Here is an 18,437-nt window from a genome sequence, read left to right on the forward strand (position 1 = left end):
GCTTCCCTTGGGCGACACCCAGGATGTTATAAATAAATTCACTTTCAAAGGTGGAGTTCTTAATGGTTAATTATTACAATAAGTTGTTATGGATTGTTAATGAATATAATGAGTTGTTATATAATTCATGGGATGAGTTGTTGAGTGGAATGTACAGTTGTTGAAGTGTATGTGTATGGCTACTAAACAGAGAAAGGGGGGTGGTAATAAGGTAAGAATCTTCTAGAAAAGTGACATCATAGGGCGATGACAGCAACTGGAACTACGATTGGGAAACGAGCCACCCAGTAAGTTTGCTGTGTTCCAAAATGATTGGTCAGGACTGCACCATCTTACAGAGCGATCAGCCACCAAGAAAAGGACCGGTCGGCAAGAGGATCCAAAGGGCACCAATCGAGCACCCCCAAGAGACTTTAAAAAATCCCTGGGTGCGGAGCAGCCGGGCTCTTTTGAGGGCATCTCGTGTCCGCAGGAACACCTTGTCACACAGCGCTGTTAGAGCTACCTCTGGCTTGTGGCGCAGGCCCTAGGCTTACCCTGAGGCCTCGGCCTCTGTTGTTCTAAGTTTTAATGAACAGGCACATTTTTTATAAAAGTCATCAGCCTCCTTTTAATTGCATTTTGCCTGTTCACCACAAGGAGGCCCAGCAGCTCCTTGCTGAGGGCCCATTTCATGCAAGAACTGGCATTCAGAATATTGAATCAATTCAAAAGAAAAGGGTGGGGGGAGGTGGCAGTGAGGCGGCCTCAAAGGTTCAACTCTGCACTCTGTTTTTGTCACCAACATTAGCCAAGTTCCTGTGCTTGTTTTCCTGGAGAATTTGTAGTCAAAAGAAGTTCAGTGCCTTTGTTCAAATCAGTCTTAAGAGCAGCTTGGGGCTGGGTCAGTCATTGAGACCTGAGCAAGGACTGGGGTCCAGCCAACAAAAGAACATTAGCTGCAGGCCACCCCTACAGCTTTTCCTATGAATGAGCGCAAAGCCTTTATTTTTGCAAACAGAGGGATGTTGGGGGGATTTTTGCCCCATCAGGCCGAGGCACAAGGCTCTGCATCCTCCCAGGGAACAGAGCCAGCCCCCTTGAGAGCCAGAAGGCGCGGCCTCACTTGTAGCCCCGGTGCCTCCTGTGGCCCAGGGCACGGCCCTGGCTGGAAATGTCTTGGGCTGCAGTACAGGGCCAGGGCGGAGCTCAGCAGCCTCATCAGAGCCCAGGGCCGCGGCCCTTCCCTGCCGGGGCCCTGGCCTGGCCCGGCCCGGCCCGGCCCGGCCTGAGCAGCCCGGCCTGGCCCCAGGGGATGGGCTCCGCCCGGCCGCTGTGCCCACAGCCTTTTGGGCCCCAGGCTTTGCAAGAGGCTTTCTCCCAGCCTTGCAAAACCTTGGCCAAGTGTCCCTTTGCTGTGCTGTGAAGAGTGAAAAAGCCCCTGACATTTACCCTGGTGCACAGCTCATGAGGGATCCCTGCACAGCTTAGGAGAGGCCAGAAATACTCCTGTGTGCCTCATGAGGGATCCCTGCACAGCTCAGCAGAGAGCCCAAAACATCCCTGTGTGCCTCATGAGGGATCCCTGCACAGCTCAGCAGAGAGCCCAAAACATCCCTGTGTGCCTCATGAGGGATCCCTGCACAGCTCAGCAGAGAGCCCAAAACATCCCTGTGTGCCTCATGAGGGATCCCTGCACAGCTCAGCAGAGAGCCCAAAACATCCCTGTGTGCCTCATGAGGGATCCCTGCACAGCTCAGCAGAGAGCCCAAAACATCCCTGTGTGCCTCATGAAGTGTGAAAAACGCCAATCACTTGGTTTTAAAAATTTTTAAAGTTTAATAAAATGTTATAAAATCGTAATACAATTAGAGTAATAAAAATTTAGAGTTAGGACAATTACAAGACAATAAAAAGCAAAGAATTATTGACGTCCGGATGCTCTCGGGCACTTAAGCCATGACAAGCGTGCCTTGTGAACCAAGGAATAACCTTAAAAGCAATATCCTTGTGATAAACTGTGGTAACTTGTTTGTTCATCAAAAGAATTAGAATATTAAAGGGGGAAATATAAAATTAAAGTATAAGGGACCAGCTTGCTTGTTAGGAGATAGGGGAAGCATCTGTGACGTTGGGAAACAGGAAGCAACTGCTACAAACCGCAAGGCTATAGGCATATTGCAAGGCTCTAGACATATTGCAAAACGGAAGACCACAAGTATGATTAATCACCATTTAGGGAGCTTTTCTTAGCTTCTCTTGCAGACACAGGCTAAGGATGTTGGGGGATGGCCGGAGCTGATTATGAAATCAGCGACCACCGGGCGGCGGCCACCGGACTAGACAACGTAGGAGTGCTCCGGGTACGCCCATCACTGTCCGGAGCCGATTGTGAAACCAACGATCACCTGCCTCGACACAACGCAGACACGATGCAGAGGGATGCTCAAGCTACGCCCACCGCTATCGCAAGAGACGCGAATGAAGGAACCTCCAAGAAACTATAAAAAAAGACTGAATAAGGGGAGTGGGGTGTGGGGCACTGCAGTGTGGGACACTGCAGGAGGGGCGGCTTGGAGACCCCTACCCACCCAGCGCTGTTTTGCTTGCTACTGCTTGCTGTAATTAATAAAATTCTAATTGACCTTAAAAAGGCTGAATCAAATTATTTGCCTCAATTTATCACAATTTGGTGCCGTGACTCGGATAAAGGAAACCTGGGAGGGAGGCCCCACTAGGGTGAGGCGCCCCACCGCCTTTTTGCGGTGGACCTAAGGGGGGGCTTCCTCCTTGGGCCTTTACCGACGAACCTAAAACTCAGTAGCAAGCAAAGGTACCCCCGTTAATCTTTGTGCACGAAGAACCGCGGAAGAGTGAACACGCAGGAAGCGTAAGTAGCCCCCGGTGGGTGGTGGGCCTCCTTTTTCCAGGGTTGATTAAAACCTGCTGGATTGAGGGATTAATATTCCAAGAGCATCCAGGGTTGATTCAAACCTGCTGGATTGAGGGACTAATGTTCCAAGCGCATCCAGGGTTGGGGGACGTAGGAGGAGGGGAGCTGCACCCCCTCGGCGTCGAGTTACCCTCGGTGGGGAGGCTCCTGGGTTAGGAGGAGAGCAAGCGGGCCTAACCCAGACGCGGAGGTGGACTGCGTCAAAGTTCCTGGGGCGGGGGATCCCCAGAGAAACTTCCCCAAGTTTCGGCTTACTAATTTAGTATAAGTGTATGTGCTCGGTGGGCCCCGTACAAGCGGGCTCCGGAATGCGTGTGCGTGTGAAAAAGACGGTGGGCCCCGTACAAGCGGGCTCCGGAGTGCATGTGAAAGGGACAAAGCCTCGACCCCGGAAACGGGGTCTTTAAGAGTCGTTTAGGGGTGTGTAGTCCCGGGGTGATTGAGGTGCATAAGAAGACACACAGGGCGAAGCCCCGGTCGAGAAACGGAGGCGCCGGAAAGACGTGAGTAGTCCGGTCCGCCTGGTCGCTCGGTCAGGGGTGGGAGTCCTGGAGTGCAGCGAATGCGAACGTGTGTGTGAGAGGGGAACTGGCAGCTCAGATTCCCCAAGTGAGTGTGGACCCCATAGTAGGGCGTTTCCCATATCCGGCGACGGAGTGGGCCACGAATTGGGGGAAGCGACTGTCGTATTGTTTGTGTTGAGTGTGAGAAGGCACTCTAGAAGATGGGTCAGAGAAAAAGTAAATCTGCTGAACCCATGGGTGGGAGAATCTCGGTAAAACTTCCTCAGATCCCAGAGGAGAGTCCACTAGGCTTAATGGTAGAGTATTGGGATGCCTTTCCTTCTAGAAAAGGAAAAGATAAGGTTAAAATGATCCATTATTGTATGGAAATTTGGGGAGGTAAACAAATAAGGGGAGACCAACTATATTGGCCCGTATTTGGGTCGTTTGAGGATTGGATCTGTCAAGCTCTAAATATATATGTTAACTCCAAAGAGCCCTTTAACCAAGAGGAGAGCGAATATGCAGCTCTTTGGATAGTGGGAGAGATTGAAGAAAGCTTTCCAGTTGTATTCAGGGGTGGACCCCAATACCCCAGAGGGTGAGACACTTTTGAAGGTGCATTTTGTGGTCGATTCTTGGGTGGACATTCGGAAGAAGTTGGAGAGGTTGGAGGGATGGCAGGCGAGAGGATTGGATGAGTTGTTGTGAGAGGCTCAAAAGGTGTGTGTTGGGAGAGAGGATGAGAGTTTTAAAAAGCAGTCTGGAATCGTGTTAGCAGCAGTGGGGGGGGACAGCGGAGTCCCCAGGGGGGGAACTGGAGGTCCAGAGGTCGGACTGACGTTCAGCGAAGTTGGTTTGAAGGGAAGTCGAGAGTTGGTTTGAAGGGAAGTCAAGAGGTGGAGAGAGCATTGTCTGTTTCTATTGTGGGAAGAAGGGACACATGAGGAGAGAGTGTCGGCAGAGGATTGCTGATGAGGAACAGTTCAAAGAAGATTAAGGGGGTCGGGGGCTCTATCTACTGGGGACAAGAGAAAGAACAGAACCCCTGGTAAAATTAAAAATAGGTCCCCAGCAACAAGAATATGAGTTCCTTGTGGACTCAGGGGCGGAGAGACCCTTCCCCAAGGGTGTAAGGTTTCACCTGAAATAATACAGGTGATTGGGGCCAAAGAGGAACCCTTTGGAGTACCTGTAATTAAGGATGTACTCTTAGAAAGTGATTCTAAATTAGGAATTGGGTCATTTTTACTAGTTCCAGAAGCAGATTATAATCTATTAGGGAGAGATTTGATGGTCGAGTTGGGGATAGGGATAGAGGCAAAAAAAGGAGAACTAACAGTAAAGCTATATCCTCTCCGGGCTGAAGACGAGAAAAAGATTAACCCAGAAGTTTGGTATACCCCCGACAGTGTGGGGAAATTAAATATTGAACCCTTTGAGGTAACTATCAGGAACCCAGAAATCCCTGTCAGGATTCGGCAATATCCCATACCCAAAGAGGGGAGGGAAGGACTGAAAACAGAAATAAAGAGACTTTTGGAAAAGGGACTTTTAGAACCCTGCATGTCCCCTTTCAATACCCCCATCCTGCCAGTAAAGAAACCAAATGGCAGTTACAGATTGGTGCATGACTTGCGGGAAATCAATAAAAGAACAGTTGAAAGATTCCCGGTCGTAGCCAATCCACATACTATTTTAACCCAACTTGGCCCAGAAAACCAGTGGTATAGTGTAATAGATCTTAAAGATGCTTTTTGGGCCTGTCCCCTTAAGGAAACCTCTAGAGATTATTTTGCTTTTGAATGGGAAGACCCGGATACACATAGAAAACAACAATTGAGGTGGACAGTCCTTCCCCAGGGGTTTACCGAATCCCCAAATTTGTTTGGGCAAGCTCTGGAACAAATATTGGCAGAATATTCACAGGGGGAGGGGGTTGTGCTTCTACAATACGTAGATGATTTATTAATTGCAGGGAAAGAAGAAGAAAAAGTAAGGGAAGAGACTATAAAACTCCTAAATTATTTGAGCCTTAAGGGACTCAAAGTTTCAAAGTCGAAATTACAATTTGTGGAAGAGGAAGTTAAGTACTGGCTGACTCAGGGGACTAAGAAATTGGATACTGATAGAGTCCAAGGAATACTTTCCCTGGAAGCTCCAAAAACTAAAAGGCAGGTTCGACAGTTACTGGGACTTTTTGGGTATTGCAGACAATGGATTGAAAATTTTAGTGGGAAAGTTAAATTTCTGTATGAAAAATTAACAACAGATGGGCTATTAAAATGGAGCTCCGAGGATGAGACCCGGTTAAAATCATCAAAAACTGAACTGGTCAATGCCCCGGTTCTCAGCCTCCCGGATCTAAAAAGACCATTCTTTTTATTCATTTATTCATTAATTAGGGGTGGCATACGGGGTGTTAGCCCAGGAATGGGCTGGAGGAAGGAAACCAGTGGCATATCTCTCAAGGCTTCTCGATCCTGTTAGTCGAGGGTGGCCTGCCTGTCTGCAATCGATAGTGGCTGCTGCCCTTTTGGTAGAAGAAGCTGGAAAGATAACTTTTGGGAGTGAGCTGAAGGTTTTATCTCCTCATAACATCCGTGGAGTACTACAACAAAAAGCTGATAAATGGATAACAGATGCCAGACTCCTAAAGTATGAAGGCATCCTAATTTCTTCTCCTAGGTTAAGTATTGAAACCACAAGCTTAGAAAATCCAGCCCAGTTTCTATACGGGGAACCAGTTGTGGGACTAACTCATTATTGTCTTTTGCAAATAGAGGAACAAACAAAAATAAGACCAGACCTCGAAGAGGAGGAATTAGAGGAAGGATATCGATATTATGTAGATGGATCCTCTCAGGTCCTTGAAGGGAAAAGGAAATCTAGGTATGCTATTGTGGATGGGAATATTCTTAAGAAAATAAAATCTGGTCCTCTTAGTCCCAGCTGGTCAGCACAAGCATGTGAATTGTATGCAGTACTCAGAGCTTTAGAACTACTAAGAGGAAAGGTTGGGACCATTTATACTGAGTCAAAATATGCTTATGGGGTGGTTCATACATTTGGTAAAATTTGGGAAGAAAAGGGACTTATCAATTCACAGGGAAAGGGGTTGATACATGGGGAATTAATTCGGAAAGTGCTCCAGGCCTTGAGAGGTCCAGAAAGAATAGCTATTGTTCATGTAAAAGGACATCAAGTGGGGATGGGAAACTCAGTACGGGGAGTTTAAAACCATATAAAGGGGGGGGGTCACACGAAGGGAAGATTGCTCCACTTGTGGAGCTGACTTAGAGGAAGAACCATGTTGGGCTTGTTGGGATGCATACGGGATTGATTCGATACAGTGTGCCTGTGATAGCCCCCAAGACAAACATTGCCGGTTCCATGGACCCATTAACCATGTGTTAGTCTTCATGGTACAGGAAAAACAAAAATTAAACCAAATGGGGGTGAAGGAAAAAGAGGGAGGCAAGTGGATACTACCGGACGGGCGGGAGGTACTCCCAAAAGGAATGGCAATGAGGGTCCTGCAAGCAATCCATAGGAAAACCCACTGGGGAATTCAAGCCCTGGTTGACCAATTTGCAATTAAATATATGTGCATAGGGGTCTATAATCTTGCAAAACAGGTAACCCAACAATGTTTAACCTGTCAAAGAATAAATAAACAACAATTAAGAGAAAGACCAATGGGCGGAAGGGAACTGGCACAACGACCCTTTTCACATATACAAATAGATTTTACAGAATTACCAAAAGTGGGGAGGTATAAATATTTATTGGTACTGGTAGACCACTTAACCCATTACGTGGAAGCTTATCCTACAGCCCAAGCTACTTTGAACACTGTGGTAAAAGTATTATTAGAGCAAATTATCCCCCGGTATGGGTTAATTGAGTGTTTAGACTCGGACCGGGGACCCCATTTCACCTCTAAAATTGCAAAAGATGTCCTGACAGCTTTGGGGACTCAATGGAAATATCACACCCCATGGCATCCACAGAGCTCGGGGAGGGTGGAAAGGATGAATGGAGAAATAAAAAAACAACTCACAAAGTTAATGCTGGAAACAAAAATGTCATGGGTTAAGTGCCTACCTCTTGCCTTATTGAACATTCGAACTCAACCCCGAACTGATGTGGGAATCTCCCCATTTGAAATGCTATTTGGAATGCCTTATGATATGGAAGCCCCCACAGATCACCCCTGCCTAAAAGATTCTCATATTAAATTTTACATCACCCAAATTATGAGCAGAAGGCAGGAATTGAAAAAGAAAGGAGTATTGGCACAGAGACCACCTCTGGATATCACAATCCATAAGATAAAACCAGGGGATCAAGTACTTATTAAGTCTTGGAAGGAAGATTCCTTAACTCCATGCTGGGACGGTCCCTTTCTTGTTTTGCTTACCACAGAAACGGCAGTCAGGACGGCCAAAAAGGGGTGGACTCACGCCAGCCGAGTGAAAGGCCCGGTTGCCACAAATAACCAGTGGAGAGTGACTAGCCAGCCTGGGAACTTGAAAGTGACTCTTAAGAAAAACTAATGAACTCTGTGGACATTATCCAAATCAACCAAAAGGGGGAGCAAAAAGGGATACAATTACAAACTAACTGAAGACTCTATAGTGATTTGTATTAAGGAAAGTTGTGGAGATTGTTATTCTTTTGTGTGCTTTAGACTCTATAGTGATTTGTAATAAGGAAAGTTGTGAAGATTGTTATTCTTTTGTGTGCTTTAGACTCTATAGTGATTTGTAATAGGAAAGTTGTGGAGATTGTTATTCTTTTGTGTGCTTTAGACTCTATAGTGATTTTGTAATAAGGAAAGTTGTGGAGGTTGTTATTCTTTTGTGTGCTTTAGACTCTATAGTGATTTGTAATAAGGAAGGTTGTGGAGATCGTTATCCTTTTGTAAAATTTGCCAAGAACGGTGGTGGGTCCATTGCCAGAGGGGAAAACCACCAATTGAGGTTTGTACTGAGTGCTAAAAACTCAGCGAAAACTAATTGAAACTGTGCTAAGGATAGGAGAATTGGAAAATCCGTGGGTCAATTTTGGATCTGAGTGGTGGAAAATATTTACCAAGGGAATATACCCTGAGTATTTTTGTTTACTAACGAGCCCACTCCATTTGCTGCTCAGATAATAAAAGGGTGTTGTCAAAAGGAACTGAAGGGGGTTCCTTGCAACCCACTTCTGGTCAAAGATAAGAACTGGGAACAGTACAAGGCTAGGCAGGAGCGGAAAAGGGGACGCTCAGGCGAGTCCTGCTGCTGCCGAGAAGATGGTTTACCTCGCGGCTCGAAGCACCCGAGTCGGCGAGCGAGGCAGAGAGGAAAAGGCCAAGCCCCCTCTAAGTGGAACAATGCTGAAATGCTCCAACTATTGCCAGCCGAGTACTAGGATCCCTCAAAGGACCAGTCTAAGTGCCTCCGAAACACCAAGGGAGCAGCAAGCCAAAAAGGGGAAAGCAGGATGTTACGAAACAAAAACAAGGCTAGGACTCCACCCTTATTGGCAAATTATTAGCTTTCTATTGCTCTGTCCTAATGGTGTTTCTGGTCAAGACAATGCTGAATGGCTGTGGTCCCAAGCCTTTACCCAATACATTGGATCTATGGTAAGCCAGCCTGATTTAGAAGGTTTAAATTTAACAACTCTAGTCATGCACGATAACCAGATCTATACTAAGCAGGAGTGGAAAAGACAAGAGGGGTGGTCACTTCAAGGAACCATAGGAGAGGAAATTAAGATAGGGTGTCGAATGATTAACGGGACTACCTACAATAAAGTTATCCAAATCAGTGTAGATAATCACAAGCATTCGAAGGTCTGCAATCATCCAAGTGAATTAGACTGTTGGTATAACTTCACATTAAGACAAACTGTTGACGTGGTTTGCCTCTGGGCCCACAACACCATTGGGTTGTCTTTCAAATTTACAATAAACGCCATGGCCAAGCCTTTTACAAACCACTCCAGCATTCAAGTACACACCAAAAATATACCATTCAATCTTGAACCCAAGGTTTATGAAATCGGCCCATATGTCATAAGAAATACGGGTCAACAAAAACTGCTCTTTAACCCAGAATGGTCCCTTAAACGTGTTGAACTGTTAATGCAAACTAATATCTCGGCCGTTCAGCCAGCCTGCTCTCCCTTCCTAAGGTCATCCTTCGAAGGATGGACAAAGTAGCTACAAAAACAAGTACATCTCCGAGGTAGAATGCGAAGGGATTTAACCGGGATGTTAGGAACCAGATTGGGGGTTTTGAATGGGATCGACTCTGAGATATTAATGAACAAATTAGCTGCAGCAACTAACGATCTGACAAAATTAAAGCAGCCTTTACAGTCTTCTCTATTGGCACTAGGAGATAATCAGTGGCAAGTCTCAAAGGTACTGCCAAGATGGAGAGATATTGAGGATCACGACCATGACTTATTGGTAGACATGTTACAAGTGGCACAAGAGAACATATCTTTAGCCCTTAGTTGTATACAAGCACAATTATGGATACAATCAACAGCAGCTTTAATCATAAGAGAAGGAAGTGAGGGGGTGTTTCCAACTGAAGTACGAAGGGTCGTCTGGGACAATGCCACAGACTTTGAGAGGGATTCCCAATCTTGGTGGACCTTGGTAAATTTTACCTATAATCCCACCACTAACACTGCTACTGCCTTTGTGCTCACTATACGGAATGCCATAATTCACACTATACACCCTATCGTTGCCTTAGGAATAAGTCATGAAAAGTCAGTATTATACCCCTCAGAACATAGGGTATGGGCCTGGAAAAACCGAGGGAAATGGCAAACCATTAACCTAGAACATTGCATTGCTTGGGAACAGCAGGGATTTATTTGTGAGACTAATTTAATTAGCACTCAAGACATATGCCTTGACACTGACCAAGGCATTTGCCACTTTGAAATCCGCCCAGACCCCAACCCACGAACTGTATTAGTGTATATAGGTAATGGCTGCGTGTGTTTAAGGACTGTGTGTGATGTTATAGAAATTGATAAGAACAAGGTCTCCTTATTTACTAGAAATCATTCCAATTTCTGTATTTGCAACTTTATCAAAGTTACTGGGTGCGACTTTAACTACTCAGCACCAGTTGTATCCCACCAATTAATAGAATCAAACTACACAACATACAACAAATTACCACCCACACCCATTGAAATGAATTCAACCCTGGTTAAACAATTAATGAAACACCAAGATCTAATCAAAATTATAGAAGAAATTCACAAGAATGGGCAGAAAACTCTCGTGACTGTCCATCGTGATATAACTGAAATAAACAGAGTCCTGCAAAGAGTAAAAAAGGATGCAAGTCATAACTGGTGGGATGCACTATTCGGATGGTCACCAACTGCAACTGGGATCATGAACACTTTAAGTCACCCCATTGTAGTTTTACTAATTGGAGGATGTTGCAACGTGTGGCTACTTTGACTTCACTCTTTAGAACTCATGGAATCCTGCTGAAAGAAAACTGTCCTGAGGTAGAAGACACTTTACTCCTAGCATACGAAGCAGCAAAGCGATTTGATGAACAAAATGGTAAAAGAGAAAATGGGGGATTGTGATAAACTGTGGTAACTTGTTTGTTCATCAAAAGAATTGGAATATTAAAGGAGGAAATATAAAAATTAAAGTATAAGGGACTAGCCTTATACTAGCTTGTAGCAACTGCTACAAACCGCAAGGCTATAGATATATTGCAAAACCGCAAGATCACAAGTATGATTAATCACCATATAGGGAGCTTTTTGTAGCTTTTTTGCAGACACAGGCTAAGGATGTCGGGGGATGGCCGGAGCTGATTATGAAATCAGGCAACGGCCACCGGACTAGACAACGTAGGAGTGCTCCGGGTACGCCCATCACTGTCCGGAGCCGATTGTGAAACCAACGATCACCTGCCTCGACACAACGCAGACACGATGCAGAGGGATGCTCAAGCTACGCCCACCGCTATCGCAAGAGACGCGAATGAAGAAACCTCCAAGAAACTATAAAAAGAAACTGAATAAGGGAGTGGGGTGTGGGGCACTGCAGTGTGGGACACTGCAGGAGGGGCGGCTTGGAGACCCCTACCCACCCAGCGCTGTTTTGCTTGCTACTGCTTGCTGTAATTAATAAAATGCTAATTGACCTCAAAAAGGTTGAATCAAATTATTCGCCTCAATTTATCACAACGGGACACTTGTCCAAGGTTTTGCAAGGCTGGGAGAAAGCCTCTTGCAAAGCCTGGGGCCCAAAAGGCCGTGGGCACAGCGGCCGGGCGGAGCCCATCCCCTGGGGCCAGGCCGGGCTGCTCAGGCCGGGCCGGGCCGGGCCGGGCCAGGCCAGGGCCCCGGCAGGGAAGGGCCGCGGCCCTGGGCTCTGATGAGGCTGCTGAGCTCCGCCCTGGCCCTGTGCTGCAGCCCAAGACATTTCCAGCCAGGGCCGTGCCCTGGGCCACAGGAGGCACCGGGGCTACAAGTGAGGCCGCGCCTTCTGGCTCTCAAGGGGGCTGGCTCTGTTCCCTGGGAGGATGCAGAGCCTTGTGCCTCGGCCTGATGGGGCAAAAATGCCCCCAACATCCCTCTGTTTGCAAAAATAAAGGCTTTGCGCTCATTCATAGGAAAAGCTGTAGGGGTGGCCTGCAGCTAATGTTCTTTTGTTGGCTGGACCCCAGTCCGTGCTCAGGTCTCAATGACTGACCCAGCCCCAAGCTGCTCTTAAGACTGATTTGATCAAAGGCACTGAAGTTCTGTTGACTACAAATTCTCCAGGAAAACAAGCACAGGAACTTGGCTAATGTTGGTGACAAAAACAGAGTGCAGAGTTGAACCTTTGAGGCCACCTCACTGCCACCTCCCCCCACCCTTTTCTTTTGAATTGATTCAATATTCTGAATGCCAGTTCTTGCATGAAATGGGCCCTCAGCAAGGAGCTGCTGGGCCTCCTTGTGATAAACAGGCTAAATGCAATTAAAAGGAGGCTGATGACTTTTATAAAAAATGTGCCTGTTTATTAAAACTCAGAACAACAGAGGCCGAGGCCTCAGGGTAAGCCTAGGGCCTGCGCCACAAGCCAGAGGTAGCTCTAACAGCGCTGTGTGACAAGGTGTTCCTGCGGGCACGAGGTGCCCTCGAAAGAGCCCGGCTGCTCCGCACCCAGGGATTTTTTAAAGTCTCTTGGGGGTGCTCGATTGGTGCGCTTTGGATCCTCTTGCCGACCGGTCCTTTTCTTGGTGGCTGATCGCTCTGTAAGATGGTGCAGTCCTGACCAATCATTTTGGAACACAGCAAATTTACTGGGTGGCTCGTTTCCCAATCGTAGTTCCAGTTGCTGTCATCGCCCTATGATGTCACTTTTCTAGAAGATTCTTACCTTATTACCACCCCCCTTTCTCTGCTTAGTAGCCATATACGTACACTTCAACAACTGTACATTCCACTCAACAACTCATCATATGAATTATATAACAACTCATTATATTAATTAACAATCCATAACAACTTATTGTAATAATTAACCATTAAGATCTCCACCTTTGAAAGTGAATTTATTTATAACATCCTGGGTGTCGCCCAAGGGAAGCCGTTTCTGTCTTGCATCACAGAACTGGAAGGTTTTTTGCAAAGACAGCCCTTTACAAAGGACTTGTTGCGTGCATTAACATCCGAGGGGCTGCTTTCAAAGACAGAGAAAAAACCCATGAACAACCAGCAAACCAACCAAACCACATATTAAAAATGAGTACTTTAATTTAGCTCTTGCTTTTAATGTTTTCCCAGCCAGCCTCCTTTTCCACTGCAGTATTTTTCTTTGCACAGATAAAAACCCTTGCCAGATGATGTGACTTAACAAGGAAAACACAACTCACACACAATGCATATATTAAAGCTAAACATGCAGACTCCCATTATCACAATTGTCATCATTTCTTTTCTGTTCATTTTTATGTCAGATTGTTTTCAGAAGGGTGAGAACACTATCTCACATGCCCTGGCTAGTTTGATGCCATAGCCACTTATTATCTCTCCTTTCTTATGATCTGTCCTTCCTGTAGTTCCTCTGCCCATTTGTTGCTCTTGGATCTCTGCCTCCATCACCTGATTTTTATCTTTTTCTGGATTTGTGGGGATGTTTGTGTTGGTTTTCTTGTTTTCTTGGTGGTTGTTGTGTTTGCCTGTTTGATTTGGTCACGGTTTTACTTTTGCTTTTTGGGTTTTTTTTCATCCACTTAACAGCAGAAATCAGCTTGTGATTTGTATTGTGAAGTTTTGATACACAGGTGTTGCACATAAAGGTTGTTTTTGTTTTTAAAGTCATCTCAGACACAGACCTGCAGGCCCCTGTAACTTTGAGAACGGAGTGCTCTCAGACAGCAAATTGTGCATGGATAGGAAACTTGTAGTTCCTATCTCCATTACACACGGCAAAATGTCAAGGGGTTGGAATGGTACCAATTGTAGCCTTTCTTTTGCCTTCTTTTGCTGCCATGCCATAAAACCGTGTCAGATTCATCAATGACCTCGGTTCTTCCAGGATGGGGCGTGCAGGGATGATCCCTCAGCTCGTGTGTGCACCTGGTGGGCACCAGGCCAGACACGTGACTGTCATCCACAGCCAGCCTCTGTCTGCAGAGAGAGCAGGGAGCTGCAGCTCTGAGGAACTCAGGGCTTAGGGAGCAAACAGACCAAATCCCTAATTTATATCAGTTACTTCACTTGAGTATTTTCTGCTGATAGATTTTTATTTTCCTGCCCAGAGCTGGAAAAAAAGAACACTGGCAGTTTGCTTTAGCAATGAAGTGAAGAGACTCTTCTCAACAGGTTCCAGCTCTGCTGCTTGTTGGAATTAAAAGCAATGCAAAACTCTTCTGTAGGTCACATCAAACCAACATTGGTTTCATGAGTCTGTGAAAGACATAAGAGTGTAAAAATTATTCCATTTTATAGTACTTACAGTTTTCTAATTCAGCCATGGGGAAATTACGCCATCCTTCACTAAATCAAATAACTGGAAAAAGCAATGGAAAATAATCTTTTTTAAAACTAAGTTTAAAAAAAGGGAAGGAATTGCATAAAGAAAACCAAATAGTAAGAATACAGTAATTTAAACTTCTCAAAGGCTTTTGATAATGGAGCCCTGAAGCCCAGTCACGTGCAGTGCGGCCTCGGCGGTCCCTTTGAGCCCAGAACTGCCAAGGGTCAGGGCCGGCATGAGCCTTCACCCAAAACAGGCTCCAAGACTGAGTGGGAATCAATCCAGAACAGGGCTCACACAAAGAGCAAAGCCTCAAGGCCAAAGCCAAACCTTCATCAGGTTGGATTTGTTTGAACACTGAACTGGAGCAGATTTGCTTGTCTGGTAACATCAGTGTCACCATGAAACTTTCAATGAGCTACTAAATAAGCACTGTCCTGTCCTGAGCTGTGTGGCCCAAATACTGTTGAGAACTTGCCCTGCCTCTGCCCTGTGCCCCCGGGGCTGCTCTTGGCCTGGCAGCCTCAGTGGGAGCCAGCACTGGCTGCAGCCCCAGCGGGCCCCCCAGGACAAGGCCCAGCAATGAAGAGGCCAATGAAAGCACTGGGCAGCAGCAGAGCCCTCAGCAGAGTTCTTTGGACAACCACGGACTGGCCACAGCTCCAGTGCAGCATGACTACGAGTCAGGCTACCAATGCTATGAGCAGAGTTACAAGAAAGCTGTGGAGAAAAATCAACAACTGACCGTCTGCTCTGGTACAGCTTCCGAATGCCAAGATAGCAGCCGATCAGCACGAGGGGCACGGTGAACAGTGTCACCACCGTGCCTATCATGCAGGACCTGCGCACATCCTGGGGGCAGACAATTCTTGGGAGGCGCACTGGATCCGGGGCAAATATTCCTGTTTCAGTGATAACGTCTGTGGGAGCAGTGGGGAGCGTGAGCCCGTGCTGTGCTGCACTGCCGAGCTGGCAGCACAGTGGATACGGCCAGGACGTTCTCTGTTTCCCCCAGAGCTGGGGCCTGCAGGCCCCTTGCCGCCCCTTGGCACAGGCTGTGCCACCCAACAAAGCCCAGCAGGCCGGGAGGAGAGCCCGGGGCCAGCGCAGCTGCTTGGGCAGTCGCTGCTTCGAGGGACACGGGCCAAACCCATCCCTGAGCAGCCCCTGCCAGCCCTGGCCCTCCCTGCCCTGGGACAGCTCCCCCAGCCCCAGGGGACAGAGTCAGGCCCTGTCAGGACACACGGGAGCCTTGCTCTCCCTCTATGCTCTTTCCCCACCATGGGCACCCCGTGCAGCCACTCCCAGGTTTTGGGACATGTCTCCCACGGAGGGACCCCAGCAGGATTGCTCAGCCTGGCTGAGCCTGGCACAGCAATCACCTTCTGTGGCACTGTCTGGCATCTCCTCTCTTCGTGTATCAGGGGCTGGCACGAAGCCATTGCTTCCTTCAGGAAGTGCTGCCTTCAGCAAAGCCCTTTGGCCCATCTCTGGAGAAAGGAAAAGGGACAGCTGGATCAAGTGGAACCATTCCCCATTGGAGAGATGGCATCTTCAGCAAGTTCTACTTTTCAAAGACATGGATAAGGATCAGGAAAAGGCCACGGCTCTTGGGGCTGCCACAGGGCCCTCCCTTCTCCAAAAAGCTGCCGCTCCTGATGTGCCAGGGAGCGGGAAATTGCAGGGGATTGCAGGCCCATGGTGCAGTTTGGGCTCCCTGCCAGCTGATGCCAAATGCCTTCCTGCAGAGGCTGGGGAGAAGCTGCAGCCAGGCCAGGCTGGGAAACAGCCCTGCAGGGCAGGAAAGCAGCAGCGGGGCAGCCAGGCTGCCATGGATCCCTTCCCGCTGTGCCGGGCACGGCGTGTCCAGATGTGCAGGGAAAGCCCCCGGCTGCTGAGTCCCAGGGGAAGGCTGAGGGAAATGCACCCACCACGGCGTCTCTCCAGATCACTCAGCATCTGGTCCAGGTGTCTGGCTGCCTCCAGGGATTTCTTGTCTCCAGTGTCTGAGTTCTTCCATGGAGGAGGACCTTAAGAGAAAGTTGTTCCATGTCCCCTCAGCAAGGCTCAGGCCCAGAGGCACAGCAATTACCTCCTGTGACTGTGCCTGGCATCGCCTCCCTTCCTGCAGCAGAGGCTGCCAATGGGCCACTGCTTGCTCTGGGAAACTCAGCCTTCAGCACAGCCTCTCCTTCCATCTCTGGGGGAAGGAGAAGGGACAGCTGGGTCAGGTGGGGCTGTTTCCCAACGGGAAGGTGGCATCTTCAGGAGGCAATGCTTGTCCATGTCATGGATGAGATTCAGGCTAAAGACCAGGTTATTGGGGCTGCTCCAGGGCCCTCCCTCCTCCAAACAGCTGCCCCTCCAGATGTGCTCAGAGACCGGGAAATTGCAGAGGATCTCAGGCTGTGCATGGCCCGTGGTGCAGATCCTCCCAAGTATCTCCCTGAATCCCAGATTCCCCTGAAACAATAGCAAAGAGTGAGGCTTAAGATGCCTTTGATGAATTTGTTGACTCTTACCCCAGTTTTGTCTGTTTTAAAGGGAAGAAGATGAATCAAAAGAAAATCAGGGCCAAACCAAAAGGACAAGCAGCCAGGTGTCTTCCCAACACAGATCACAGGGAATGTGGGTCACCAGGGCTCTGGTGGGTGCTCCAATGGGGGATGAAGGTGGAGCAGTGCACGAAGCTCTTCCCACACTCGGGGCACTCGCAGGGCTTCCCTTACCGGTGCCTCTGTTGGTGTTGGGTCAAGTCAGAGTTCCTGGAGAAGCTCTTCCCACACTGGGGACACTCGTAGGGCCTCTCCCCAGTGTGGCTGTGTTGGTGGACGACGAGGTGGGAGCTGTAGCTGAAACCCTTCCCACACTCCCCAGACTTGTAGGGCCTTTCCCTGGTGTGGATCCTCAGGGGCTGGATCAGGTGGGAGTTCTGCCTGAAGCTCTTCCCATAATCCAGCAGCGGGGCTGTCCTGCAGCCGGGGGCCGTGCTGGGCTGGGAGATGGAGCAGGAGAGAGGGGGAAAGGGGCACTGACTTCCTCCTCACCTGCCTGGCTGTCTCGGGGCATCTTCCTCTTCCTCACAGCCTCCTCCTCCATGCAGCCAAGGCTTGGGAATGGGAAATCCTGCTTTGGGAAAAACAAGGGATGAGCACATTGACTTTGAAGGTCCCTCTGCCCAAGTCCATCTCTAGAAATCCCCGGCCACCTGGGCTCCATAAAAACCTCCCAAACACCAAGATTCAGCCCTGAAAAAGCCTCCCAGGAGTTCCCTGCCCCTGGTCCCTCACCTTTGCTGTTCAGTGTTTCCCCTGTCCCAGCTGCTGGGGGTAACACTTCGATTGGGGGTCCCTGTCTACTCAATCTCCACCCTCCCGAGGAGTCCCAGGAATATGAAAAGCTCCCCCCTTTTCCATCTCCCCATTTAGTGATGGAGGGGTCTGGGGCTCCCGGGGCCCCAGTTGCCTCCAGCTAGATCAACCCAGTCAGTGCCAGTATGATGCCATTTGCTCCCACCGTGCTCCCAGTTGCTGCCACTCACCCCGAGTATGGGGGATGATGTGCAGGGCCCAGTTGGGATGTGCAGCCCCCAGTTTTCCCAGTTTGCCTCTCCTTTTGCCCGGGCCGGGTTCCCCCCCATGGAACAGCGGGTGGGAGCAGCCGAGAGCCCCGCGCTGCCCATCCCGACCTGGCCCGGCTCCATCCCCGCTCCTGCCGCGGGCTGCGAGGGCTGCGGGAACGGGACACCGAGGGTGTCGCTGCTCCTGGGGGAGGAGGAGGAGGGAGGGAAGGGCAGGGATGGAGGAGGAGAAGGAGGAGGCTTATAGAGGATGGAAAGGGGGGATGGAAAGAGGAGAAGGACGTGGGCTTAGAGAAAAAGAGGAGGGGGGATCGAAGAGGAGGGGTGGAAGGGGATGGATGGAAGATGAGAAGGAGGTGGGGTTAGGGAGGAGGAGGGTGGGATGGCAGAGGAGGAGCGGCAGGA

The 18,437-nt window shown here is 48.6% G+C and overlaps 1 protein-coding gene across 6 annotated transcripts; it reads right to left on the reverse strand.

Annotated features, from left to right (window-relative positions):
• Positions 1–13,209: 13,209 nt before the first annotated feature.
• LOC128783182 (uncharacterized) lies at positions 13,210–18,335 on the reverse strand. Of its 6 annotated transcripts, none has more exons than XM_053933803.1 (5): positions 17,994–18,335; positions 17,500–17,581; positions 16,384–16,482; positions 15,835–15,942; positions 13,210–14,382 (listed from the first exon to the last, which is right to left on the reverse strand). In XM_053933803.1, exons 1-5 carry the CDS (start codon positions 18,153–18,155, stop codon positions 14,375–14,377), a joined length of 459 nt encoding a protein of 152 aa, XP_053789778.1. In that variant the 5' UTR covers positions 18,156–18,335; the 3' UTR covers positions 13,210–14,374. The 6 variants fall into 6 exon arrangements, with proteins under 6 accessions (XP_053789778.1, XP_053789773.1, XP_053789772.1 ...); XM_053933798.1 differs by lacking the exon at positions 13,210–14,382 and adding an exon at positions 14,405–15,372 and having other exon boundaries at positions 17,500–17,578; positions 17,994–18,324; XM_053933797.1 differs by lacking the exon at positions 13,210–14,382 and adding an exon at positions 14,405–15,372 and having other exon boundaries at positions 17,994–18,324.
• Between the last annotated feature and the right edge of the window lie 102 nt (positions 18,336–18,437).

Source organism: Vidua chalybeata, unplaced genomic scaffold (genome assembly GCF_026979565.1).
Source record: "Vidua chalybeata isolate OUT-0048 unplaced genomic scaffold, bVidCha1 merged haplotype W_reject_23, whole genome shotgun sequence".
Taxonomy (NCBI): domain Eukaryota; kingdom Metazoa; phylum Chordata; class Aves; order Passeriformes; family Viduidae; genus Vidua; species Vidua chalybeata.